General features: G+C 36.4%; 1 protein-coding gene across 1 annotated transcript in view; it reads right to left on the reverse strand.

Moving 5' to 3' along the window:
- The window catches only part of INSC (INSC spindle orientation adaptor protein), a 77,230-nt gene that overhangs the window by 13,548 nt on the left and 35,793 nt on the right, over window positions 1–27,889 (reverse strand). Inside the window, exons 8-9 of the mRNA XM_015824308.1 lie at window positions 7,518–7,689; window positions 3,964–4,142 (exon numbers count right to left, since the gene is read on the reverse strand). Coding sequence (XP_015679794.1) covers window positions 3,964–4,142; window positions 7,518–7,689 — 351 coding nt within the window. The remainder of the gene's footprint in view (window positions 1–3,963; window positions 4,143–7,517; window positions 7,690–27,889) is intronic.

The raw sequence follows: 27,889 nt of genomic DNA on the forward strand, positions 1-27,889 counted from the left end.
CATCATCATCATCATGCAGAAATTTACAAAATGATTTGGTATATGAAATAGAAAATATTTGCTTCCAGCCTTATTGCATTTTTTTCTGAGCAGAGGTGACACTACCCATCTTACCAAGTAGAAGAAGCAACACAAAGAAGCAACATGATTCTGACCCTGAACTTCAGATTACATTAAAGCCTCAACTGACAGTTCCAATAAAAAGAAAGGGCTTCTGCATATTGTTCTCGTAAGTAATGTCTATGGTGATTCTCGGTCATCCATGTCATAGTTATCCCAAAGGTGCTTTTTCATGAGGCAACTGGACTTTTTTCTTTTTCTTTGAAGATGTTTCACTTCTCATCCAAGAATGGGGAATGGAAGGATTTATACTCCTTGCAGACAGCTGATCATTTGCATTCTTTTAGAGAATCATTGAGGCCACCTGGAAGATTATCTGTGTTGTCAGGATCACCTGAGTAATGCAAATGGGTGTGGAGCCTTCTTGGAACTGCTGAAAGGACTGTATTGTAAATTGGAGATAGATGATGTTGTAACCCTCACCCTCTGTTGAGAGAGGGTTGTTCAATTTTTACACAGATGGCCTCTTTGACCCTCTTTCAAACCAGCTGTCCTCGCTGTCCAAAATGTGGACTTTTCTGTCTTCAAAAGAGCGGCCTTTGTCTTTTAAATGCAGATGGACTGCTAAATCTTGTCCTGATGGGTTTGTTCTCCTATGTTGTGCCATGCCTTTATGAAGTTGTTCCTGGATGAGAAGTGAAACATCTTCAAAGAAAAACAAGAAAGTCCAGTTGCCTCATGAAAAAAAAACCTTTGGGATCTCTTGGGTAATAAATTCTTACAAGAGGTGGAAGAAGCAATGCCAAGAAAGAAGTACTGTTACTTCTCTTTACTAGCAGTAGGAGGTATACCTTGCTTGAGGAAGCAGATTGAAAGAATGGCTTCACTCAAAGCATTGTCCTAGTTTCATGTCTGTATAAGAAGGACACATAGAGATATATTGGCTTGACTTTATCCAAGGTTGCAGAACCTGTGGTCTTCAGATATCCTTGAACAATAACACATCACTGTCAAGTTGACTGATACTAAAGGATCTCCACCCTTGTCCTAATCAGTTCTTGGATGAGAAATTAAATAAAAGAGTATGTAATGATTCTGTTACAGGACCAGAATCAGAAATAGAAACAGTTTGTAGAGAATATTCTTAGCTCAGGTTGTAGATTTAGGCAGAGATTTGTCCTCTGAGCTTGTTGCTTAGCTCCAGACATTTCATTACCAAACTACATAACACCTTCAGTGTGGGGTTTGGGGACTGAAGTGGCTTGTTTGTTTATATAGGTCCTGGATGGCCAGTTGAACTGGTTGAATCACAGGGCTATTGAATCACAAGACTGAATCACAAAGCTGGTTGATTGACAAGGCTGACTTAGAACCAGCATACAAACCAATAAGAAAGTGGATCATCCAAACCACCAATTGATGACCACTCCTGCACCAGCTGAATTTTGCACTTCACAACAACCAGTCAGAAGTCACAAGACCAGAACCAGTCTTGTAAATCAATCAGCCTTGTGATTCAGTCAGTCTTGTGATTCAACAAGTCACAAAACCAACCAACCACCCAGGACCTATATAAACAAACAAGATGTCATGTGTCTGATTAACGAAACACTTAAAAGAACTTCCAGGCATTTTTTTAACCTAAAAGCATTTATTAAGGTTACAGAGATGTCAGTACGGCATGGTGGAATGCTTAGATCTGATTTTCTTTTCCGTTGCACATACATTCCAGGCATTTTTCCCTCCCCTATTTTGGGGTCATGATTCACATCTTCCAATTAACTTGGAAGATGTGATTCACTTCCGGTTCCTTTTTCCTGGGCTTTCCTTATTCTCCTCCCCTTTCACTGTTGCCTGATTTAACTATAAAAATACCAGACAGTTCTGCATATTGTCAAAGCAAGAATATACAGTATTTGCAGCGTTGACACAAGACACTTCAGCCCAAAAAACCCCACTGAAGATGTTACCTAGTTTGGTAACAAAACATCTGGGAGCCAAGTAGCAAACTCAGAGGACAAACTTCCACCTATATAGAAATAGTTTACTAGGTAAACCTGATCAATAAAAAGACAGATAGATCATATATGAAATAGCATTTCTAAGAAATTTTCCATTAACATGGATTTTTTTCCCCTTAACATGGTCAAACATTAGCAGATTTTTAGAAGTCTAGTAGGTTTTCCTTCTGGCTGGCTTTTGGGATTATCCTTTATAGAATTGTGACAGAAAACTAGATTCTGATACAGAGTGCTTGAGTTTTAATACCTAGAACAGGGTTCCCCAACCTTAGCAACTTTAAGACCTGTGGACTTCAACTCCTAGAATTCCACAGGACTTAAAGTTGCCAAGGTTGGGAAACCCTGACCTAGAAGTTTTAAAGGCTATAATAAATGAGTAAATGTGAGGAAGAGCAGTTAAGAAAGAAAAAGCAAAGAAATAAAAGCAAAATTAATTAAAATCCAAACATTTTTTACTTGTGAGAAGTTAGACTACCCATCTGATTTAACCATTATAAAGTGCTGCCTAAAATGAATATGATTTTTTGAGATTTTAACACAGCCAGCAATGATGTAAGAAAAGGAGCAAATAATGTATTTTCTGTTAGAAAAAATGAATTTATTTAAATTTATCATCTTTGTAGGAGCAATACTATTTTTGAGAAATACTGAATAACTTCTGATCTCAATTAAATTATCCCTCCTCCATTTTTGGCATGATGACTCATTGGATAAAAATGTCATTTCAATCTACTTGCTCTTTTAATCATTCCTAATTTACAGTATATTTGGAGCTTGCCATAGCCAATCCATCCATTTTACTGAATGGGGCAATTTGGTCAATCAAAGAGAACACTTTCTATTTAAAAATATTCTGACCATTATCAGAATGGTATATACATTCCACCTTCTCACAGAACAGAAAGATACATATATTATTCTATGTCATGCCACTGTGGACAAGGGTTACCTGAGTTCCCCAAAAGGGGCTTAGAAGAGAGAGAAATTTCTTTATTTTTGCACAGCATATATCCTGTTTTTGGTTATACTGACCACCAGGACGCATCATGTTATCAGTTTGATCCTTACTGGGAATGGCTACCCATGTTTTATGATTCCCAATAAGGATGAAAACTGGTATTATTTTAATTATTTTTCAGTTGATTTATTTTCTTTCCTAGGCTATATAACCTTTCAAACTAATAGCACCATGGCATTATTTAAAGGTGCTTACTTCTAAATAGATTTCCAGAATTGTTACTGAAGTTATTACGTCATCATAAGCAATGCTATGTTACCCCACGAAGCTGGCTTTGCATGAGAACCTTTAATAAGTGCTACAATAAGAAGAAAAAGCCATGAAAGAGAATTCCAAAACTCTGGGGACATTAGCACTAAACTGAGCATAATGGTTAGTTAATGAACAGGACAGCAAGATGAAGCTGTTATTTCAAATTTCTTGGGCATATCCTGTTCAGAAGATTTTGTCCATTAAATCCAAAATCGGTTACACCAGGGGTCGCCAATCTGTGGACTGCAGCCCATTAGTGGACTGTGAGGGGAGTGCAACCGGGCCATGGAAACAATCGGTGAGCTTGCGCACGGGCATCCTCACTTGGCTATCAGCAGGTGAACGTGTGCATGTGTGCTCCATTTGTGTGAGCGGCACGTGCATATGCATGCCACTCACGCAAGTGGAGTTGTGTGTGCGTGCGCTTGCCAACCACTCCCGTGGGACCATCCCATACTGGTCCACAAAGCCAGAAACATTCGGGAACTCTGGGCGATATTGAGATTTATTAAATCAAGGGTATTCTGGACTCTTTTCCACATCAGTATTTTTTCCTTCTACTATGACAGCCATTCATGTTAACTTCTCTGGACATACGTTAAATATGCTTACCTGATCTCGAGAATAGGAACTGTCTACTTTCTGTTTGTCAGAACAAGCTGCAATAAGAATATTCATCGCATCAAGGTGAAGCAACATCTCACAGGCCTTTGAGTCCAAGAATGTAATATTGGCAAGTGCAGCTGAAGCCAATAGGAAAACTTCCCCAGAGGCAGCCTCTTGGCACAGTTCTAGACATTAGAAAACCTAATTAAAATATTAAATTAAAACCAGTCCATTTATTTAACAGAATAATAATAGAATATCAGAGTTAGAAGGGATCTTGGAGTCTTCTAGTCCAACCCCCTTATCAAGCAGGAAACCCTGTACTATTTCAGAAAAATGGTTGTCCAATCTGTTCTTAAAAACTTCCAGTGATGGAGAACCCACAATTTCTGGAAGCAACTCGTTCCACTGATAAATTGTCCTAACTGTCAAGAAATTTCTCTTTAGTTCTAGCTTGGTTCTCTCCTTGATTAGTTTCCATCCATGTTTTGTTTGCTTTTTATGGCCGTGAGGGAAGATCCTTGAGCAGCTGTTTATTTCAAATAAAAATGCACAATACAAATGTGGTTGTAGCATAGAGTTTGGCTGTAGATGATAGATTGGGTTGCCAGATAAAATGTAACCGTATGCACAGATAAACTAATTGATTCACAAGAGTATATAATTTTACAGTATATCTTGCTATCATTACAGCTATATATTTAATCTAAGACTGTGCTATATAACTTTTCCCTTCCTGCTGAAGACCTCTTAAAATGCTGCAGACAGAGCTGTTATTATAACCTTCTAAGTGTCTTTTAATTTCTGTACACATCTATTTTAACTAAGGTCTGACTCACCCAGCAATTTGATTTGTCTGTGGTTCTGGGATTAAATAAATCAGAATAGTAATTCAATTACTTAGCTATAAATATTATAGAGAAATTAGAGATTCATTAGAGGGAAGATTCCCTATTGCAGTCTCTAAATGTGCTTAGGTATAGCTGGACCTGAATGTAAAAAGTAGATGCTTTAACGGTAATAACAGATAACTCTCTACTTCTTAATCATAATTCTAATAGCAGAGCCTCATGTTCCAACATGATAGTAAGTCAGGTGCTTAAACCATGATTGTTTTCCTAGTTTGAAATATAAAGACAGAGGAACACTTGAGGTGCATCATGGAACTTCTTGAGCAACTTCAACATTATTTTCTTCCCTGATTATTTCTTCTATATTTTGGAAGAGCTTTTTTTCTCAGGTAAAATATTTCAAGTAAAAGCCTTTGGCATTACCTGTTACCTGTTTCTTTTTATTGTAAATAAATGGTGGTTCTACTTGATTGATAGACCATAGATTTCCACGTTGGTGACATCTTTTTAGCATAACATTCTTAATAAAAATAGATGGGGGATAGTCTGTAACTACTTGCAGAACTGTTAGGCAAGGGGAAGAATGCATCAGATATTTGAGTTATTTTTTTTCAGCATTCCACCAGGGTGGACATTTTATATTTAATGTTAACAATATATTTGTTATTTGTTGTTGTACACAAATTTATTATTATTATTTTTCTATATGTTGTTTGGTTATTTTGTTTGTAGCTGATTTTTTTCTTCTATTTGGCATTTTAACTTTAGAGATAATTAAATAAAAAATGTTTAAAAAAAAAACAAAAAAAAAAAACCCTATTTTTTTCCCTGACGATTTTTTCTATATTTTGGCAGGGCTTTTTTTTCAGGTAAAATGTGGCTTTTTGCATAAGCAAGCCTATTTGAAACCTTCTTCCTGTCTATAAAGTATCCACTGGGTGGCAATTTTTGCCAGAAAGTGTGCCATAAATTTTGTGGCATGATTAATAACACTGATGTGATGCTGATTGCAACACTATAGAGGGCATCCAGAAGCCAAGAGGAATTGAACCAATTTAAATTCATTTGAGAGCAGAAACTAATGTCCACCATGAGAAAAAAAAAATAAAGAAAGATCTGACCTCTCAGTTTTCTTTCTAACAATCATATAATTTCATTTCCTCCAATTTTGGAGCTTTACTATTACAAGAATAAAAGGAGGAGCTTGCAAAGCCTGTGGGTGGCTGATGTAGTGTCATGATCCAAACATTGGGCAAGCCATCCACAGAAGAAAAAGTGACTTTGGACTTGATGTACTGTAAATATAATCTGCTTCCAACCACTTTGGACAGAAAAAAACATAGTCTTAAAAATGAGTCTACTCTTTTACAATAATAAAAATAATAATAATAAAAAGGAAGAAAATGAAAGGAGTGTAAACAGAGGTAAAATAATAGTACAACAAAATAAACAATGAAAAAAGGAGTACAACGAGAATACCGAAAAGATGGATGGGTGGAAATATTATCATATTATTATATATGGAATACATATGGGCATATATAAAACAAAAAGAAAGAAGGAAAGAAAGAAAGAAAGAAAGAAAGAAAGAAAGAAAGAAAGAAAGAAAGAAAGAAAGAAAGAAAGAAAGGCATTGCATCACTAACACTGAATCCGTTATCTCTGAGAAAGAGGCATCATAGACAAATACACACAGAAAACCACACTTAGAATACTGCATCCAGTTTTGGCCACCATATTATTAAAAAAATGTTGAGACTCTGGAGAGTGCAGAAAAGAGCAGCAAAGATTGTTAGAGGGCTGGAGACTAAAACATATGAATAATGGTTACAGGAATTGGGTAAGTCTAGTCTAGTGAAAAGAAGGCCTAGGGGCAACATAATAGCAGTGTTCCAATATTTGAGGGGCTGCCACAAAGAAGAGGAGTCAATCTATTTTCCAAAGCACCAGAAAGCAAGACAAGAAACAATGGACAGAAACTACTCAAGGAGAGAAGCAACCTAGAACTAAGGAGAAACTTCCTAATGGTGAGAACAATTAACCAGTGGAATGGCTTGCCTACAGAAGTTGTGGGTGGTCCATCGTTGGAAGCTTTTAAGAAGAGACTGGACAGCCACTTGTCTGGAATGGTATGAGGTCTGCTGCTTGAGGAGGGGGTTGGACTAGAAGACCTCCAAGATCCCTTTCCAATCTGTTATTCCGTTAAGATCGAAGTTAAGGAACAATGAAATAAGGTATTTGATTAAAAACAGTTCTTCACCCCTTTCCTTTCCTAAGCAATCTGAGAGTAGGATATTTGAAATTTCTCCTAATCTGTAGAAATATTCCTGCTAAGAGTCAGTCTGTCAATCCAGACAGGCTCTCTAAAACAAAAATATAGGAAACTGACAGCAGGAAAAAATAACCCAGTGGTCCATTGAGCCCTTTGGGAGTTTTTTCTTCCTGTTGTTGTTTTCTTTTTAATTTATTATTTTGTTATTTTTAACTTTTTTATTTTTGTCAGATGATAGACATGTGTTTATCTCAAGCATGTTTAAACTCAATTACAGATGATTGACTGACCCAGAAAAGTGAGAAAAACAACAGAGTTGAAAGAAAGATTACACAATTAACATATCACACGTAGCATGTGGTAATTAGTCTAAAAATTCTCAAAGCCTTCTGCATCTTAACAACATTCAAACATGAAATTTCCATGGATATACATACTGAGAAGCGCGGTGACAATTTCTTCCATGTTCTCAAGAAAGCTGTTGAGATGCTGAGTGGAAGTGAGCTGAGGAGATGTGATCTGAGCTATTACTGCGGCTGCTTCAGCATGAGTAGCCTGGGAATGTATACCATCTGTAAGAATGTCAGCCAAACATAATATTCCATCAACCTACGGAGAGAAGGAGGGGGAAAAGTGTTACAGCATATTTTGACAAAGCAACCTTGTATGACAAGGGTTATTAAGAATTATTTGAGTTGAAGGTAGCAGTCCTATTTGAAAGCTAGTCAGGTAAAAAAAACAGAAAGCCCTTATTTTTTATCTATCCCTGTGTAAAATGTACACAGTCAAGACCCTTTATTATAGGAGTGGATGCATAAGTAAAACAACATTCATTCAATCTGGGTTTACCACTCTGTGGTACTGGACATTTTGTGAATGGCATTAATACATGCTTATTCTATCAATTTTAGCAGTATGAGAGAGACAGCATTGGTTGCCCTTTTGGCTTATCTCTGTCTGGAGCAGGATAGGGATAGTACATCTGTCCTTGCTCTTCTTGACTTCTCAGTAGCCTTTGATACCATCAACCATGAACTGGCTCTGTGGATAGGAAATGGGCAGCACGGTATTGCACTGATTCATTTTCTTTCTATGGTCAGGGTTGCCTGGGAGCCCTGAGCCCATACTATGTAGGTTTCTGGAGGATTCAGTACTCTCTATGTAACATCTGTATCACGGGTGTCAAACTTGCCATGTCATGTGACGTGTCGCGACATATCGCAACTTTTTTTGCATTGCCAGAGCTGAGGTGGGTGCGGCCTCTGAATGATGCAACCGGCCCGCAGGCCAGCAGTTTGGCACCCCTGATCTATATGGAGTCACTGGATGAGATCATCCATCACCACGGGGTGAAGTTCGATCAGTGTACAGATGATACCCAGTTATAAATCTCTGCTCTTGGCATATTAAGCAATGCTGTAGATATCTTGTCACAGTGTCTACAAACTATGATGGTCTAGATGAGGAACAATAGGCTTCAGCTGAATCCCAACAAGACTGAGTAGCTCTGAGTAGCCTTCTGGATCTGGAGCTTTAACATCTTTGGTTCTGGATGGAATTGCACTACCCCAGATAGATTGTGCACAATCTGGGGTTGTTGTTTTTCCAAATTCATAACTCCTGCTTGTGGAGCAGCAAGTAATGGCTATGAGACCCTTTGAAAAGCTTCATGTTTTTGCCCATTATATCCTTCCTGGGCCATAAAGATCTACTAACTGTCATTCATGCCTTGGTCCTTTCCAGAATGGATTACTGTAGTGCACTCTACATGGGGCTACTCTTACAGAGCATCTGGAATTTCAGCTGGTGAGCCTGCAACTGTACAGACAATTATATGCTCCCTAGCATGGCACACATTACACCTCTGTTCCTCAAGCTGCATTGGCTGACAGTTCAATTCTGGGTGTAATTCAAGGCACTGATTTGGAACTTTAATGTCTTACATGGCCTGGGACTAGATTATTTGAGGGATTGCCTCTTCTCAGTTTCACGTGCCCTTCCCATTAGATCAAGTAGAAGGGTTACGCTTTAAATCCTGCCTCTTAAGGAGTACTATCTGATGGGATAAGTAAAATATCCCAGAAGTCAGTATTCTCCCTAAAATTAAATTATAAAGAAGAAGAGTTTTTCTTTTAGGATATCAAAAAGTATTATCTAATACAGTACTTTTATCTATTATCCCAATTTTCTATTATTGGGTTGTTCATCATAGACTATTCAGTTCACGTGTTCAAAATGTCTTCAGTTCTTGTTAATATTTAATGCTGATGCCTTAAGCGATCTATTTAAAACTTTTTCTGGCTCTCACTTTTATTATTCATTAATAAGCCATGCCAAATTACCTTACCTATCCCTATCTGGATGTAAATTAATACATTTGATTTTCTGTTATCCATAACAGCATTTTATGAGAAGTGCTATCAAGTTTACAAAAATAAACGCTATTATCTTTAGAAATAATTATGATTATAGCAAGGATAAATATAACACAGGTTTATTTATTTTATAGAACACAATGTTTGGCGTGTACTATTTGGAAATGAAAGTTATGTTCCAATGTCTATTTTTTGGGACAAGAATCATCATCAATCTATATTTCTCTAATTATAAGAAAAGTAACTGTAGGAGATGACCAAGCTGAGCCTGAGGGAAGGGTCAAACATGTCATAAGTCATGAGTCCCTGCGTGCCCACAAGAGATCTAAGTCCAGCCCACCTTCAATTCCATTGACTCTTATCTACCGTCAATTTGTTTTGACTGTTAGTAGCTCAGATTTTGTAGAGAGTTTAAGCAATAAATCTTTATACTCATTTGAACTGCCGGAATCTCCCTGGCACAGGATAGTAATCATTTGCATAACTCATATATTTCTGCTTGAACAATATGATTATAAGTCAATATGAATATTTATATTTAAAGCAGTATTTCAATCTGTATTTTCTAAAAAAAAATCACTATCAAAATATCAGATTTTAAAATATTTTAACACTTTTTTGAAGTTAAACACTGTAGAAATACTTAGAGAGTCAAGAAGGCCGCGAATACAAAGTTCAAACTTCATATTGGTTTTATCAACATGGATCCAGTTGATTGATAACAGAACTCGCCAAGACAGAATTTTTCTAATGACTTGCAAACTGCATTTAGTTTGAATGTTTAGCTTGAATAGGTTGACATCTTCATACTTACATTGTGGTTTTGCTCAGTTTTGGCTGAAAAACATGGCAGTTACAGGTAGCGCTCGAAGTACGACCACAATTGAGCCCCAAGTTACTGTTGCTAAGTGAGACAGTTGTTAAGTGAGTTTTGCCCAATTTACAACCTTTCTCGCCACAGTTGTCAAGTGAATCACTGCAGTTGTTAAATTAGTAACACAGTTGTTAAGTGAATCTGGCTTCCCCATTGACTTTGCTTGTCAGAACTTGTAAAAGGTGATCATATGACCCTGGGACACTGCAACCGTCATAAATATGAACTAGTTGACAGCCATTTGAATTTTGATCATGTGACCATGGGGATATTACAACAGTCGTAAGTGTGAAAATGGTCATAAGTTACTTTTTTCAGTGTGGTTGTAATTCCAAATGGTCACTAAACGAAGTCAAGGACTACCTGTAATAGGGAGCCCCTTAAATTCTACAACAGCAATATTTAGATATTTTTTTTTTGCATTGAACCAGTTGTCCAAATTGCTTATTGCATGTATTCATAAAGTATTAGCCATGAACCAAAACTCAATAGCAAGAAGGAAGTCCCAAATTCAACACACAAACAGCAAATATTGTGTTTTGTCTATGACTGCAGCTTTGCTGTGAAGCATTCTTATATTCTTAGTTAAGGAAAAAGGAGAAATTGATGCCAAATGATACATTATGGAGTGTCATTGTTAGGAAGATATTACAGAGTAAGACTTATTATTATTGAGTAAGGCTTATTATTGGGAGATAAAAACTTGGGGAAAACATAGGATAGAGTGTCCATGTTTCTGAAAGGGGAAAGGCCAGAGTTCTTACCCAGAACTCCCTCAGCTTCACAAAACTCTTGAAACTGGTTGAGGAAATAGAGGCAGTCCAGAAGAAAAGACACACAGTTTTATATTGAAGGAGTAACAGCCAGTTCAGAGACAGAGCTTAGGATTTGTTTTCAGGGAGTTAGGATTACTACTACTACTACTACTTCTACTACTGCTGCTGCTGCTGCTGCTGCTGCTGCTGCTACTACTACTACTACTACTACTACTACTACAGTCATGTCAAGAGTGCTGAAGCACTTCTGGGTTGAAAGGATTGACATTACCGTTGCTTGGGGGACACCCAGGTGAAGGCTCATTTCATGTCCCCGTTAAATTGCCCACTGAAATGGCACCCATTTATTTACTCATAGTCGTCCTCTTTTGAACTGCTGCATTGGCAGAAGCTAGTGCATGTGACGGGAGCTCACCCCATCCTGTGGCAGCAACCAGGTCTCAAATGGGAGCCTGCTGATCATCAGTCCAGCACTCTAACCTTAGAGCCACAAGCTCCTGTTATGATGCAGATCATTTTGTGATTCACAGTGAAATAGCCTAATGGGTTTAACTCTTCTTATGCAAAGATAAGCCGTGTCTATAAAGATTCTCAATCATCCAGATCATGGTTGTCCCAAAGGTGTTTTTTCCAAAAGGGAACTGGACTTTCTTGGTTTTTCCTTTGAAAATGTTTTGCTTCTAATCTAAGAAGCTTCTTCAGTTATAACTGAAGAAGTTAGAACTAAACTGAACAGTCAGAACTTGAAGACGATTCTTGGATGAGAAGTGAAATGTTTTCAAAGGAAAAAAACCAAGACAGACCAGTTGCCTTTGGGGCCAAAGATAGGCCTTATCTCCTCTGATCATCTTTAGTCTATGCCATTTACTGTCTCACTGCTTCACAATATAAAACTGGAATATTATTTACTCCCAGGTCTGTTTTACAGTGAATTGCTGGCCTTGATTATGAGTAAGTTATTAGAAACAGAAGAACAAAATGAAGGTGAGAAATTTGCTGATATCTTGGATTTGGAGGATTTGATTGAATTGTGAGAATGAAACTACGTGAATTTACATGGCTTGTCCAGAAACAAAACACTGCAGGGTTTGGAAGTGTTTTATATTATATTGAGGCAAGACCACTGCTCCTCTCACCAACAATTTTCCCTTTCCCTTATCATTGTGGTGCAATAAACCCAAGTGTACTTTACACTGTTTTGACCTGATGTGGAAGTATGTGCAAGTGTGTGGGAGGGGAAATAAAACTTACCAGCCTACACCATTTATAAGTGTCCAATAATAAATTTTAAAAGGACAGGAGAACAATCTAATAAAAGCACTTTAACATCCCAAAAGAAATTGCTGCTCCAAGCATTTATATAATTAGCTTTCACACTGAAAGGAACTTTGGAATGTTGCCCTGCTTTCTGCTTAATTCTGGAGAAGTAATCAGCTAAAATGTCAAACATGTTCAATATCTTGGCAATACAAGAGAATGGGTCAGCTAGATAATACAAACAAAAGAATTCTATGAATGCAGCATAATACAAGAGAGATTTTTGCATTTGAGGAATATTTGAGTGGTGAAATCATAACTGTAAAGTTTAAGACTTTCCAGTTAAGGAAATTGCTTGATAAAATTTGTCAAGTATAGCCAGTTGAAGGACAATCTTCTTAGACATCAAAGCAATTCACTTTTCTATGCAGTGAATGGGTTTTTTGCAATCTTAGTCCCTTTATCTGAATAAAAGTATTTGTCAGACATTATATTTCATATATGCACAATGCCACACTAGTGATGCTGCACACACAAAAGGCTCATTTGACTTAATAGTTCCACATTTAATAGAGAGAGAGCTTTTGCCCATTGGACTGACAGATTTGAAATTCAGAGTTCTGAGAACATGCCACATTTCTCATGATAAGGGCATTGAATCACAAAATTCCTATCCAGAGGGGTGGGGGAAACTATTGAAAATTTCATGTCTTTTTTCTATCTATTTCCCAACCTATGTAAAGTTCAACTCCCACAATTCTCCAGTGAGCACAATTGTTTTGAGAATTCTGAAGTCCGCATATCATGAAGGCTACTAAATTATGAAACTTGGTTCTAGGATGTTTCCTATCATTGCCAGTTTAATTTTATAGATTTTTTTTCAACAAGCAGGCCCACCTCCAAAGAAAGTAACATCTGTAATTCGTAAAGAATCTGTGTGGTACATAGATGTTGCTAGGAGGGGGTTTTTTTGTCTTGTTTCATTTTTGTTTGTTTGTTTTGCTTATTAACTTCCCATTTAATTTTTTTTAGCTTTAGATGAGGAAGTTTGAAAGACTGTCAGGGAAAGTAAATTAGTATCTTTAAACAACACATACATATAGATCTTAGAGGATTGGACAGCAGGAATCTACACATGCTTTGAATCACCCTTTCACTTTGAGATCCAGATCACTACAGCCTAGGAAGGTGTGATTTATGCAGAATATAAATGAAGATGGTTTTCCCTCCAATTAAGATATTTCAGGGAATCAATTACATCCCTTGTCTCCTCTTATATTTAGTTTGGTATTGTAACTTTTCACTGGTCATAGTGGGCAAGTCAGTAATATGCAAGGTATTAGAAATTGAACACAAGTTGTTACTGCAAACAAAGATCTGACCCTTTTTAATAGTGAGTAATAATAAAAAAAACCTGAAGCCTGGCCCAGAAAGGATAAATTTCTTGACAGTTAGAACAGTTAATCAGTGAAATGACTCCAGAAGTTGTGGATTCTCCAATTCTGAAGGTTTTTAAGAAGAGATTGGACAACCATTTGTCTGAAATGGTATAGGATGAGCAGGGGGTTGGACTAGAAGACCTCCAAGGTCCCTTCCTGTTGTCATGTTAAACAACAGAAATCTAGATTAGGGATGCACGAATATATTCATATTGAGTGTTGCCGTTAACCTTTGAACTGCATGCTAGAATTGCACTACAAGAAGCCAATGGGGCCAGGACAAAGAATTGACAGTCCCAGGGTGGAATTAAATTTGATTAAATTTTCATTTTATTGGAGACAGTTTACTTTTTGTGTATTTATTTATTTCCTTTGATCAATTAATAATTATAATTTGATATCATCCTTTGGAGAGACATGGGACTGCCTTTACTATATTGGGGGACACATTAATCTTTAGGCTGTCTCAAAGTCATCTCCCCTATTTTACACGGGGGCAGTTAGCTAGGGATAGAAGCGGCTGTGCTTTCTTGAAACCTCAATAAACCTTGGAAGATCTTTTAAACTTTGTGCCAAGGCCAGGATGACTTTTTCCCAATTTAGACTGGGAGGCATGTAGCCCTATCTTGAAAGGAAGGACCTGGTCTGAATTATCCATGCACTCAGTTTCTATGATTTGATTGTATAATAGTATTATAAAAATAAAATAAAGTTAAGACTGCTTCTAGAGATATCATAGAGGACATAGCTGACTGAGCATCTATGGGAATGAAATAGTCAGAGCCTACCAGATCTCAGCTCCATTAATAATATCCCCAAATTTCCATACTCCTTCAGTATCACAATTTTAATAAATTTTACCCTGCTCTCCTTGTTGTCAGGTCTCCCGTAATACAGTCTAATATACTCATGCAAACACAGATAAAGCCCTATCAGTAGGACCAGAACCCCTCACATACACACACAATATTGCATTATTTACAATTGTACAAGATAAGAAAAAAGATAATCTAATGTATGATGTGTATGAGGGGTAAATGAAGGAGACAGGAGGTCTAAACACAATAATAATTGAAAGTTACTGCCTTGGAACAAAATAAAGAATTATCATGTAATATATTGTATAATAATATATTTTGAAGAAGGAGGAAAAGGGAGGGGAAAGGAATGGAGAGCAATAGAAAGTTAGAAAGCTTGCAAGTGTCTTTTTGATATGAGTGCATACCAATACCACTCTGTCTCCCCATTTCAGCATAGTATTATATAAATGTTAAACGGTATCATTTCATTCACTCATTCACCCATTCACTCATGTTTAGTGGCCTACAGACTGAGTTTCAAGCCTTTATTTGAAGGCAAAACTCCACGGAAGAATTTGAATCACAAAACTGAATACAGTCACTGACAGTGTGAATCAAAGATATCTGTCCCATCTTAGGTGGGGTGTGTGTGTGTAAGAAACCACTAGTAATTTCAATTCAAAACTTCTAACCAGCTTATATATTGCCATTGCTATAGTGCCTTTTGTCCGACATGTATTAGTAAAACAAACCATCTCTCAATGCAATAAATGCACCCAATCCTTATTTAAAATTCTCAGATAAGCAAGGCAAGTTGTAACATGCCATGCCTCCCAGGCTATTCCTCCCTCCCTTCTTAGGAAGCCATGGAAATGCCACAAGAACACATTTGTCAGTGGCACTTGGGCTATTTTCCTTTCCCTCCCTTTTTATTTTAAACTTAGGACAGCTTCACAATGTTGGTCTTGATCACTATTTGGAGGGAGAAGAAGCAGGTTATGAATCCTTGTGTTATTTAATGGTAAAACAATCTTTTTTTTCCCAATACTGTGAGATGCCTCCCTAATTTTAATGAATTTTAATTTTAATTTTAATCAAGGCTTCCTGACTGTGCACACATTCCTTGGCATTTCAGATACTGTCAGACCTACACGGTAGACCAGACTAAGAAACAAAGAACATATATGTCTAAAACTACTTTCATTGGAACAACTCTACTAACAGAATCTTACAAGTCTGGATGTGCTTCCCCCTTCCTCACTTTATCTGTATGTATACTAGGAAAGGGCTTGCTGAGATGTTTTCTCAAATTAATTTCTTGCATTGGACTCAAACACCACTTACCCAACCATTGCCTTGCTAGTGGCTCTTCCTCCTGTTCTTCAAGGCCATTGCATATATCCTCAACAGATACCCATAATGAGACGATGGCTGACCAGGCCTCTACATCCATTGGTAGATGATATTCAAGGACAGAAACTGTCAGGCAACTAAATCTCTGTGGAGATTCTCAGTCATCCAGGTCATGGTTGTCCCAAAGGCAACTGGACTTTCTTTGTTCTTCCTTGAAGATGTTTTTCCTTCAGAACTGAAGAAGCTTCTTGGATGAGAAGCAAAATGTCTTCAAGGAAAAACAAAGAAAGTCCAGTTGCCTTTTGAAAAAATACCTTTGTCAGGCAACCAGTAATAATGATAGGTTTTAAGCCCAAGGTGAAAATAAGCCAATTATTAACACTATTTTCATTTTTATTGACTCACAGGGATTAACAGTTGGAATCTCTTTCTGTATATGTATGTATGCATGCATGTATGTGTATATGTGTATGCGTACCCAGGTGCACATGGGTAACTATGCGCCTTAAAATTAGATGTGTTCACTATAAACATGTCTTTTAACCTTTCAGTTTTAGATAAAACTGCTGATCATTGTTTAATGCCTAATACTTAGAAGTTAGGGGGGAAAATATTCCATTAGCTGATTATAAGTTTTTACTTATGAATATTCTCAGTGATAAATCTTGTTTTATGCACACAGAAAAAAAGCGTGTGTCACATCAAGAGATATACCTATCTGCACAACAAGCTGCAGAATCCCATATTAACTTTAATTTAACTTAACATTAAATCTTAAAACTCCAAATTAAAAGTAAGTTAAGGATTGGATATTTCACATTAACTAACATATTTCCTAAATTGTATTATTTTTATTGATTTTTTTTATTTTAGGGATTTGTTATTAGTGTTACATGTGACTTGAGTATAATAATAGCTTTTAAAGTGCCAAATTAATGTATTCTTATCTTTATATATTTCTTAGTTCAATATTACTGATAGAGGAACATTTTTCTTTTTTCTTAACATTTTGTGAATTCTTATCTAATTTTTACAGTTTGTAAAACCCTCTCTTCTTTTCTTTTTTCTCCTCTGGTTGCATTCCATGTGCATTCTGGTTGCATTCCTCTGGTTGCATTCTGGGTACGCATACACATATACACATACATGCATGCATTTAAAAATAAAATAATGTCTACAAAATTCAGAAGAGAAACAGGAAAAATGCAGTGATCAGTACTGCATCCCACTCTGTTCAGTACTGAACAAGTTAATAGCAACATTGCTGTGTCTCTTGTTTTCAGTTGTCACTGTCATTGCTTGCTTCTCCATTTATTTCTACCTTGGAAAAAAATGTAATTTCTTCTGTCACTTTTTTGGGGGGGGGGGGGCTAATAAATCTTTGCCTTCTCTTTATCTTAGAACCCCCACCCCAAAGCATGCATGTGAGAGTTCTTGATGTTCTCTGAGCCTAGTTGTTTACTCACATACGTTTCATTACCCAACTAAATAACATATTCAGTGTGAATCAGTCTGAATTTTTTGTCTGTTTATATGCAGTTTTGGTGGGGGTGGGGTTTTCTTCTTGGTAGTTCCTTGATTAGTTCCTTGTTGGAGATCCTATTCATTGTTGGAACAGACTATCCTAGACTCTGTTTTTACAGTACCTTGATAATACTGTTAGCACAAATCCCTATTAACTAGCTGAATATTAAGAACAATTGTGGCAGCTCTTATAACCACTGGATGTCACTATTATACAGCCCTATAATTTTGGATGCATTATACTGAGTTTTGGGATTGTTCTCTCTGAAGCTTTCATCACTGCTCTGAGAGTACATTAGCTAGAATTAATGAACTGAAAAGATTTTTCAGTTCAATGATGCTATAGATTCTATTAATTGTACTCCTCAGCTCTTTCTTTGTGTTTATATCATGATGGATATAGGGAGTAATAAAAGCAAACATATAGGGTTGCATAGCAGTTTTCCTCCTATTCGTAATTGCCCTAGATCGTAGCATAATAAGAATTACATTTTGCATAATGTTGAAAGTAATGGAAAACACTGATAAATATAATGTAGTCTCTTATTTTCTTTGGCGCAGTGCTCTATAATAAGTTTTCCTGCTGGGTTAAGCCAAATAAATATATTTAAATGCTCTGACCACATTGGGGGAAAAAAGAAAGGGATTTGGTACAGAATGTCCTTAAGAAAATACGCTTTTTGGTTATTTTTTAGTCTGAATTTTTTTATTGTTTTACACAGGATACACACGGTAATAATTTTAAACCATGTTAAGGATAAAGACAATTATATAATAATTTCAAACTAATACAAAGATGATTAATTGCATTTATGTGCTATTAATTGCATGTTTTATTGTCTATAATTCATCATAGACATGAATTACCAGACACTGCAATTTAATTGCAATAGTATAAAAACAAAATAAATTGGTATGTTTTAAAATATTAATACTAATTATAAAAATAAAACAGAAAAACAGTGGTATAGTGATTAAGTGTTGGACAGGCAATAGAAAGACACATTCAAATCCATCCATTGCTAATTTATTGTTAATGGTTTTTATTACATTCATACATACAGTTAGAACAATTCATACATACAGTTAGAACAATTAACCAGTGGAACAACCTGCTTCCAGAAGTGGTGCATGCTCCAACACTGGAAGTTTTTAAGAAGAGACTGGACAGCCATTTGTCTGAAATGGTATAAGGTTTCCTGCCTGAGCAGGGGGTTGGACTAGATGACCTCCAAGGTCCCTTCCAACTTTATTATTAGTATTATTATTATACCCATCATATTATTACCTTTCAGGGAAAGCAAAGTTATTCAAAACCAAGAAAAAGAATAAGTAGTAGGGAGCAAATTAATTTAGAAGCAGGAAGTTTGAGAAAATGACAGCTATTAAATCTAGTTTAGAGAACCATAATTTACTACACCACTTCATAACTTCTATCACTATCTACTTTCTTTTCCTACCATTTCCATACATAGAATCCTAAACATTTCTTTTTAAAGGAATTTGCCAGTTCCCTGCTCTTCTTCTTCTCCTTCAGCTCAATATGTTCACTTTTCCTTCATATATTTGTTTTGCAGTTCAAACCTCATTTGTATATATTTCTTTCATACTGCTTAATCCACATTCATTCATCAGCTCTTCATTCTCGTCTTTATTATTCTTTGAAAAATCACACTAAGTTACTTTGGAAAGAAAAGTAGTATAGCAATAAATAGCAACAACAGCCTATCAAGAGCATTGGTGGCACAGTGGTTAGAATGCCACTGTACCCACAGCCAGTAGTTCAGTCCTAATGGGCTCAAGGTTGACTCAGTCTTCTATCCTTCCGAGGTCATTAAAATGAGGACTAGATTATTGGGGGCAATATGTTTATGTTGTAAATGCCCAGCGAGTGCTATAAAGCACTATTGAGTAGTATTATATAAATCTAAGTGCTATTGCTATTGCTACTGCTACTGCTATTGATATTGCCACCTGACCCCAAAGACAAGCAAGGGGAGTATACACTGGTGATCTTAAAATAATGCTGTCACTTATACCTGCAGGCAGTCTTTCAATCATCTTGGGGCAAACTTATAATTTTAAAAATCAGAATGAGAATTTTAACTTGAGGTTGTTTGTTAATGTAAGATGTATAAATGTGTGTGTGTGTGTGTGTGTGTGTGTGTGTGTGTTGGCTGGAGCACCCAGTCTACCAAGTATAGGATAAATCAGTTTGTTCTGCATTTCGCTCCAATCTAGGAGCATGTTTTGCAGGCAGATGTCACATACTGTAAATTCAAAATTTCTATGGCTGATAAAGAGTTAGTGGGAGACCAATATATTGAAAGAAGAACATGCCAAACTAATTCAATATTTTTATTTATTTATTAAATTTATATGCTGCGCACCTCACTCTGGAAATGTGGGAGTTCATGTGGCCAAAGTCACTTCTTCAGCAATGAAGGTGAGTTCCACAGGTGAGAGAAAACTCTCAAAAAAAGGAATGGAAGGAAAGAGAAAGTAAGTTTGCCATTCTTTTGGTAGTAACACATACTGGGAAGATTTGGGAGAGAAGAAAACAACTGGCATATGCCTTTACCTGCTGGTAGATGCTTTGGTGCTAGCAATTCACAACCACTATTGATTGCAATAACTTTGAATGGGGGTTCTTTTCCAGATCTAGAGATAGTATTTGAGTAACTTCAAGGCTTGCACTTTCCTTTAGCATCCCATTTTTTAAAAAATTGATAAATCCCTAAGTCAGCAGCAAGGTTTGTAACAGGAGACAAAGCCAGCGTGTCAGCAAGTCTACTTCATTATAGTAGTGTGTTTGGCTCCCATACAGAATACACTTCAACAAAGAGATTTTGTGCCAATTACCCTGCTTTTTCCTTTATGAACTATTTCAATCAGCTCTGAAACATATTGGCTGCTGCTAGCCGATGCCTGTAAAGATCTGTGATATGCAAGCTCAGGGAGAGTTTACAAGACTACCCTGTTAAACAATTACAAATCTGTGGGTATGTGTGCTCCACTGCCATTTAAACTATTAGAATAGCTTAAATGTACATTTGTTGCAGCTTTGTTCACACATTACTGAGCTCAGCCATACATTGAACCAGCATGCATATGGCAGGAGCGTCGTCTTTCCTGCCACAACACCTGTGTGGCAGCTCCTATCTGCAATATGGGACATCAACAGCAATTTCTTTACAAAACTGGGGTTCCTTGTGTAGCTGGAGAGATAGGTTATAAGTGTGGCATGCAATGTACAAGGGGCAGTATGTGTCATGATACAACCCACCACACAGAGGAAATTTAAAGGACAATAAACAGAGCCTGTTTGGGTTTAACACTTAGAGATATATCTTCGGTGGGACATGAATTTAAGGCACAAACTGAGTTCATCTGAGCCAAATAGCAAGGAAATTATGCTAAGGCAATTTTTCACATAAATAGATAGTTAGCATGTGCTAATTGTATCTGGTTATATACTTTTAAAATTATTATTTTGATTTTATAAATATTTCAATTCACGTACAGTATAAGTAACCCCAAGCATTTTATAAAATTTCAACACACAAATAAGCAACCCCAAAACCCTGTTGTGCTTTTGGGTAAGAAAATCTATGGGTAAGAAAATAAAAGCATTTGATACAAAAGTGATCTATTCTCCTAATTGTCCTTATCACTTTCAGCTTTCTCTTCTAGTTACTAAAGAGGGAAGAAAAGATATAGATGACACTGCTGTAAATCTCTCTATTGATTTTCATTAAACACTGCCCTGACTTTAAAAACTTAGCAAGTTTTTCTTTTCTCTTAAAAAAAACCATCTGTTTGCTTTCTAGGTGGATAATCTAGAGCTGCGATAAAACAATATTATCATTAGTCTCACTGGAGGTGATTTCTCAGATGCTGATTTTGAATCATTTGTTAAATGTATGCCTGCCCTTCCCTTTATCCATTATTATAAATCCCTAAATAAAACCCAAAACATTGTCAAGAGGTGGTACACCTGTTCTCATTCACAAAAGAACCTTAGTATCATTCCATAGTAGCGGACTTCTAACCATACCTTTAGTGCCAGTTATATTTTTTATATATATAATCTTTAGCATCAGGAAAAATTAACCCCCAGTATCAAAAAACAGAACAATGCTAATGAAGTTGGGGCTATTTCTCCATATCACACAATCTGTCCAGATATAGCTCCCCAAAATGGCATTTAGGGAAAAGAAAGTTTCATAACAGACTGCCCAAGGACACACCCCTTCTCAGAGAGTAAGGGCTACATTTGGTCTTTGAATGGCAAAGTGTAAGTGGTATCAAAATTTGATTAAAGTAACCTTTAAATTGAATTAAAATTACCTTATGACTATATGAGCACTTCCATTATATTGATTTTCCTCTTCATTTATATTAAATATTGCAATGCAGTGGCTGGCTTTGGAGCAGTTCTAGAAGCTATATTGAAAGCTTTCAGAAAATGGGATATAAAAAGTCAAATTGGCTCCCACAATCACTGTCATGGCCACTATATGGCTTTATAGGATATATTTCATCTTTAGAACATAGAACGTTAGAATAACCAAGTTGGAAGGGGCCTTGGAGGTCTTCTAGTCCAACCCCCTGCTCAAGAGATCCTATACCATTTCAGACAAATGGTTGCCAGTCTCTTTTTGAAAGCCTTTTTGAATACCCACAACTTCTGAAGGCAAGCTATTCCATTGGTTAATTGCTCTCACTGTTAGGAATTTTGTCCTTAGTTCTAGGTTGCCTCTCTCTTTGGTTAGTTTCCATCCATTGTTTCTTGGCTTGCCTTTTGGTCCTTTGGAAAATAATTTGACCCCCTCATCTTTGTAAGAGCCCCTCAATTATTGGAACATTGCAATCATGTCTCCCTTAGTCCTTCTTTTCATTAGACTAGACATACCCAATTCCTGCAACCATTCTTGGTATATTTTAGTCTCCAACCCCTTCATCATTCTTGTTGCTCTTCTCTGCACTCCTTCCAGAGTCTTTAAATTTAACTAACTTTTAACTGATTGTATCTATTCTATGGGTTTAGTTCTTCCCTCACATGCTTAGATTTTTTCAAAATGTAATTGCCCAAAACAGAAAAATCTAGATCACAGAAACAGTCAGTTGATTAATTTTCCTTTTCTTCGAAGCATCAACTAATTAATTTTCTAACAAACTTCTAATTAGAAATAGTTCTTGAACTGCTATTGGCCAATCAAGAATAAACTATATTAAATTGTCTGATTAAGGTTGCAAAAGAATTTAAATTTGAATAAAAAAAAGATTTGAAGTGGTCCATGGCTACAAAGTAATTATGAAACTCGTATTTTGTGCCTTCAAAAGAGTTTTGATACTAGGCAACAGACAGGTCCATGCCATTTTCTTAGGAAAGTTTTTGGAAATAGTTTGCCTGGGTCTTTTTTCTAGATCTAAGAGTGTGGCCCAAAGTCATCCAATTGTCTTTGTGCCTATGGAAGACTAGTCTTTAGTTTTTAGCCCTGACTACTATGCAAACCGGGAGTCACTCTTAGGAGTGAGCATAAAAGACCAGAGTATATTGTTCATTTATGGTAAAACTGTAGTTGAGAATTTCAGAAGCTTTTCAACAAGCTTAACTTAACAACAGCAAATAAGAAAACCACATATATCAACATTTGGAAGCTGTAAGAAGGGGGTGAGTGTTCTGGTATCATCAGAAGTGAACAAAAATAACCAGAATGACATTAAATACAAAGTTTATAAATAGTACAGAATCAGTAAGGAAGCAGTGGGGTACTCCTCTTCTTTTTCCTCCTTCCTCCATGTAAAGTGTCAATGTGTCTAATGATTGTCACACTGTGTCACACTGATGCCCACAATTATAGTGGGTATAACTCTCTTTGCAGAGCCTGGTGAGTGCCTTTTTAAGGGCCCCAAAGTTGGATCTGCCTGCTTATTGAACATGATGCTGTGTTCCATGAGGAAGTCAAGTTCAAATGTTCAAGCAGCAGGAGCTCAGAGACCTTTAATTTTTCAGTCAAAGGGCAATACTCTGGGTGAACATTTGCTATTTCCCTCACAAGATTTCTCCTCCGCGTGCTTGCTCAGTTTCTCTGCGGATGAAGTACAATATGAAGGGAATGACAATATCAAGTCAGAATGCAATGCATAAATTTGCATGCTGGGAAATTGAGAGAGTGGAGGCTGGATACATATTCCCATACAAACACAAAACATGGTAAGCAGATCAGAACTGCATGCCAAAAAGCACAGTATGAGAAGCTGTTTATTGAAGATGACTTCTGATTTATAATTATCAACCGTAGGTATGTGAAACTGTGGATAATGGACCCCTGTGGTCTTTTTTAAACTAATTATAGCAAATATTAAATCATAGCAATGAACTGCTTTAGGCATTAGTTCTTCAGATGGTACATTTTTAACTGAAGTTCACCAGTCACAAAATATAAAATACTCTCAGTAACATTGCCAATTTGGATATACTGTAATTACAAACATTCATTTCACAAAGTTGTCCAAGCTCTTAGCAAGGTATCTGTTTTTCCAGTTACCAATGTCTGCGCATGTAATAAATGTATTTTCATTATATCATATTTCTGTAACAAAACATCTGTTAAAGTATTTTAAGATTAATTCACCAAATTATTTCAACTTTGTTCCAACTTAGAAGAATGAAATCTAAAATCCACAGAACCCATATCTAGTGCAAACCGGTTGTGAAAATGCAGAAATGAACTTCCAGGCTATTTAAAGTTAAATAAATCACCCAACTATCTTTCACTGCTAATTAATTGAACAGTTTTGGGGAAGGCAGCAGTAAGTAAAGTCATGAAGCTAGTATTTTAACATCATCTGTTTATGCCACATATACTCATCCAGTTCTTAAATAGAGTTGTTCCATTCTCTTCATGAATTGTGGTCATTTTAGATCTGTCAGTCTCACGCTTCATTTGCAATTATAATCTATCATTGAATAAAAGAAGCTGTGTGATTCATTAACCAGATGTAGATGGTTATCAGAGTGGATGGTTATCAGTCTGAGATGTTCCAGGCTTCATGAATATGATCATGGCAAAATAAAAGAAAGACTTCATTGTATGGTAATATAACTGGCTATTATGTCAGCTCCAACCATTCATTGTAATATTCTTAGCGTCAAAAGAGAACAGAGATTATCCTCAGCCATTCCTTATAAAGTTATATGTGATGATGCAAGGTCAACAGAAGCAATTTGTCAAAACTCGGGATATGACATTGCTTTATTTTTAAAATGGGTTTAGCAAAAGTATACGCTTGCTCATCCACATAAGTTCTGCAGGCAGCTCAAATTAAATGCAACAATATAATATTTAAAAATAGCAACACGATATTGCTAAAAAGCTTTCCTTTTTAATTAATTGGAAAATAAAGCCAGCTTTATTTAAAGCCAGTCTTTAAGAGATTTTTCTCAGAACAAATACCCAACTTGTTTAAAAGGCCTTTTTGAATAAGGCCTTGAAGACAATTTATATAAATAAAAATGTAAATGTTCATTTGTTCAAAATTTTAAATCTCTGAAAGTTCTTCACCGATTGCTTTGAAATTTTGACACAACGTTGCATTTGAATATGCGCATGTTTCTATATACCTACTATTATATAGATGTCACACCTGTGACAGGTAAAAACATGCTTTTTTTGAAAAACAGCGCCATCTGTTGGACATAAAAGCAATACTTTCTTTCTTTTCCATTTAACCAGACTGAGCCACAGCAACGCGTGGCCGGGTACAGCTAGTGAAAAATAAGCTTCTAAGGAGCTATGCTCAGGAGACTCTTTCAGAGTCAAGGCGCCATCACTGAGAAAGTTTTGTCTTTCAGAGCAACTGAGCTTGCTCCAGCTAAGTATCTTAAGAACTGACCGCTCTCAGGATCAGCTGGATATATGTATCCAAAGGCAAACTTTCAAATAGACTGATCTTAGGCCAGGGGTGTCGAACTGCCAACCCGCGGGCCGGATGCATCATAACGAAACCACGCCCACGCCATTGCCAGCAATGGCAAAAAAGTCACGATACGTCACAACACGTCACGTGACGTTGCGAGTTTGACACCCCGTCTTAGGCTATTAAGAGCTTTATCGGCAGAAAAAACTACATATAAACTAGGTCTAGAAACTGACAGTACAGGTGGACCTCAACTTATGACCTTTCATTTAGTGACCAAAGTTACTAAAAAGTTCAAAATTATTAAAAAAGTGATTTACGACCAGTTGTCACACTTACACCCAGTACCCACGCAATCACATGCCAACTACCTTGTATTTATGACAATTGTGGCATCTTGCAGTTACACGATCATCTTACATTAGAAGTATCTCCCACCTCCAAGATGCATAATTTATCTTTTCCAGTCTCAATTGTGGTCATATAAAGGTCTGCTTCACATTGCTATAAAGATGTGGTACATAATTTTATCTGTTTTTTTATTTGAGCTGAATTTCCTGGGAGCCTAATCCATATTCTTCATTATATTTTAAGCAAATAGACCTTGCCCAATCTTAATATTGGGACAGTTATTTGCATTAATGTTCAGAATGGTAAAATTCTGCCTCTTCCTTGCCTTTAAGTTCCAGAGAAGTAGATTTATTTAATGCATTGTCTGCTATGACGCAAAGCATAAGTGTTAATTTATATTGCTGCAACTGATATTCAGTACTGGCATGGTACTGCATATCTCTCACTCTAATTAAACATTATCCCTGAGTAAGAAATTTTCAGCTGAACCTACTGGCAACATCCAGAATTTGCTGCGGCTCTCTAATGCTCTAGACAGATGCCCTCATTTTAATAACAGAACAATCTGCTTGTCTACATCCCATCTGTCTGAAAGCATGATAGCCAGAGTACCCCATCCTTCAGACCAATTTTGCTAACTTCCATTATAGCTGCTTTCTCAGAATATGAAAGAGGTTAGAGATGCAAGATGCTTGTAACTACATTTAATTCTTTTTCTTTTTTAGAATTCCAGTCTTACCATTACATGGGCCTTTCATTCATCTCATTTAAAGCCATGAATCTTAGGACCTTTTCTTAAGTCTTACAGCTGAAGCCGATATGATAACCATATGGTGTGCTGTTCAGAACATTAAATGGGCAACTGTAATGTTAAAACACACCAAATACAAACAATTGAAAAAATGTTTTAACTATTGTGAATCTGATATTCCTAGGTCCAGCATTTTACTGCTAAGCTAGACAGTGCCTTGAATTAATCACAATCAGACCAAGGCAACTGGTAATAGATTTACATGGACAGTACACAAGTGACTGTTTCTTGTGTTTCCCCTTCCTCCAGAATTCAAAGTAGCATATATGGCAAAGCCATCCCAATTTTAGTCTCACAACAATCTTGTAAGGTAAATGTAGACCTCCCTTCAGATCAGCTTTTTCTGAAGAGTTATTTGATTAAGGAGACAATTCACAAGTAATATTGTGATTATTATAATAGTAACATCTATATATCAAACAAGAAAAAACATTTTTATTACTATTCTCCAAAGTATTCTGAGGTATTAAATAAGAAATAGGCAGCTTGCACCTGGAATTTTTGAAACTTTAAACATGTCCCCATAACTTCCATATAGAAATATTTTTAGAATTGTACTAGAAAGGTGACTTTTGGATCTTTATTTTCTCACCAGAATGTGATTTGATAATGGATATATCTCGAATCTGTTGATCTTGCTTGACACTCAGTTGTGCCTTTTATTGAGGTTACTTGATAAGTAGGGGTTTGAGAAAAGTGATAAGATACAAGCATGCATGCTAGATTTCCACTGATCCCTTTTATTTTCTCTAAGTACCGTAGTTTGAAAGCACTGTCATTACGATGAAAAATAACAAAGCAAGAGTTTTTCATTATTTCAACACTGTTATTGACTGGGAAAGACTTGCTTTTATAATAATAATAATAATAATGATAAAGTTGGAAGGGACCTTGGAGGTCATCTAGTCCAACCCCCTGCTCAGGCAGGAAATCCTATACCATTTCGGACAAATGGCTGTCCAGTTTCTTCTTAAAAACTTCCAGCAATAATATCCAATTAGCAGCATTGACACTTTGCTTGTCAGAAAGTCACGAAAGATAAACACATGACCCTGGGATACTGCAATTATCACAAATATGAGTCAGTTGCCAATCGACTGAACTTTGATCACATGACCATTGGGATGCTGCAGTGGTCGTAAATTGAAAAAAGGTCATAAACCACTTTTTTCCAGTGTTGTTGTAACTTTGAATGGTCACTAAATGAACCGTTGTAAGTGAAGGACTACCTGTAATAATAAATGCTGAACTCAATTGGTTCCTCAATTGGAGAATGTCTATTATTTTAATTTAGCAAACCACAATTACAGAAGAGCTAGTTTG

This window comes from Protobothrops mucrosquamatus, unplaced genomic scaffold (assembly GCF_001527695.2).
Source record: "Protobothrops mucrosquamatus isolate PMUCROS unplaced genomic scaffold, P.Mucros_1.0 scaffold2198, whole genome shotgun sequence".
Lineage (NCBI taxonomy): Eukaryota > Metazoa > Chordata > Lepidosauria > Squamata > Viperidae > Protobothrops > Protobothrops mucrosquamatus.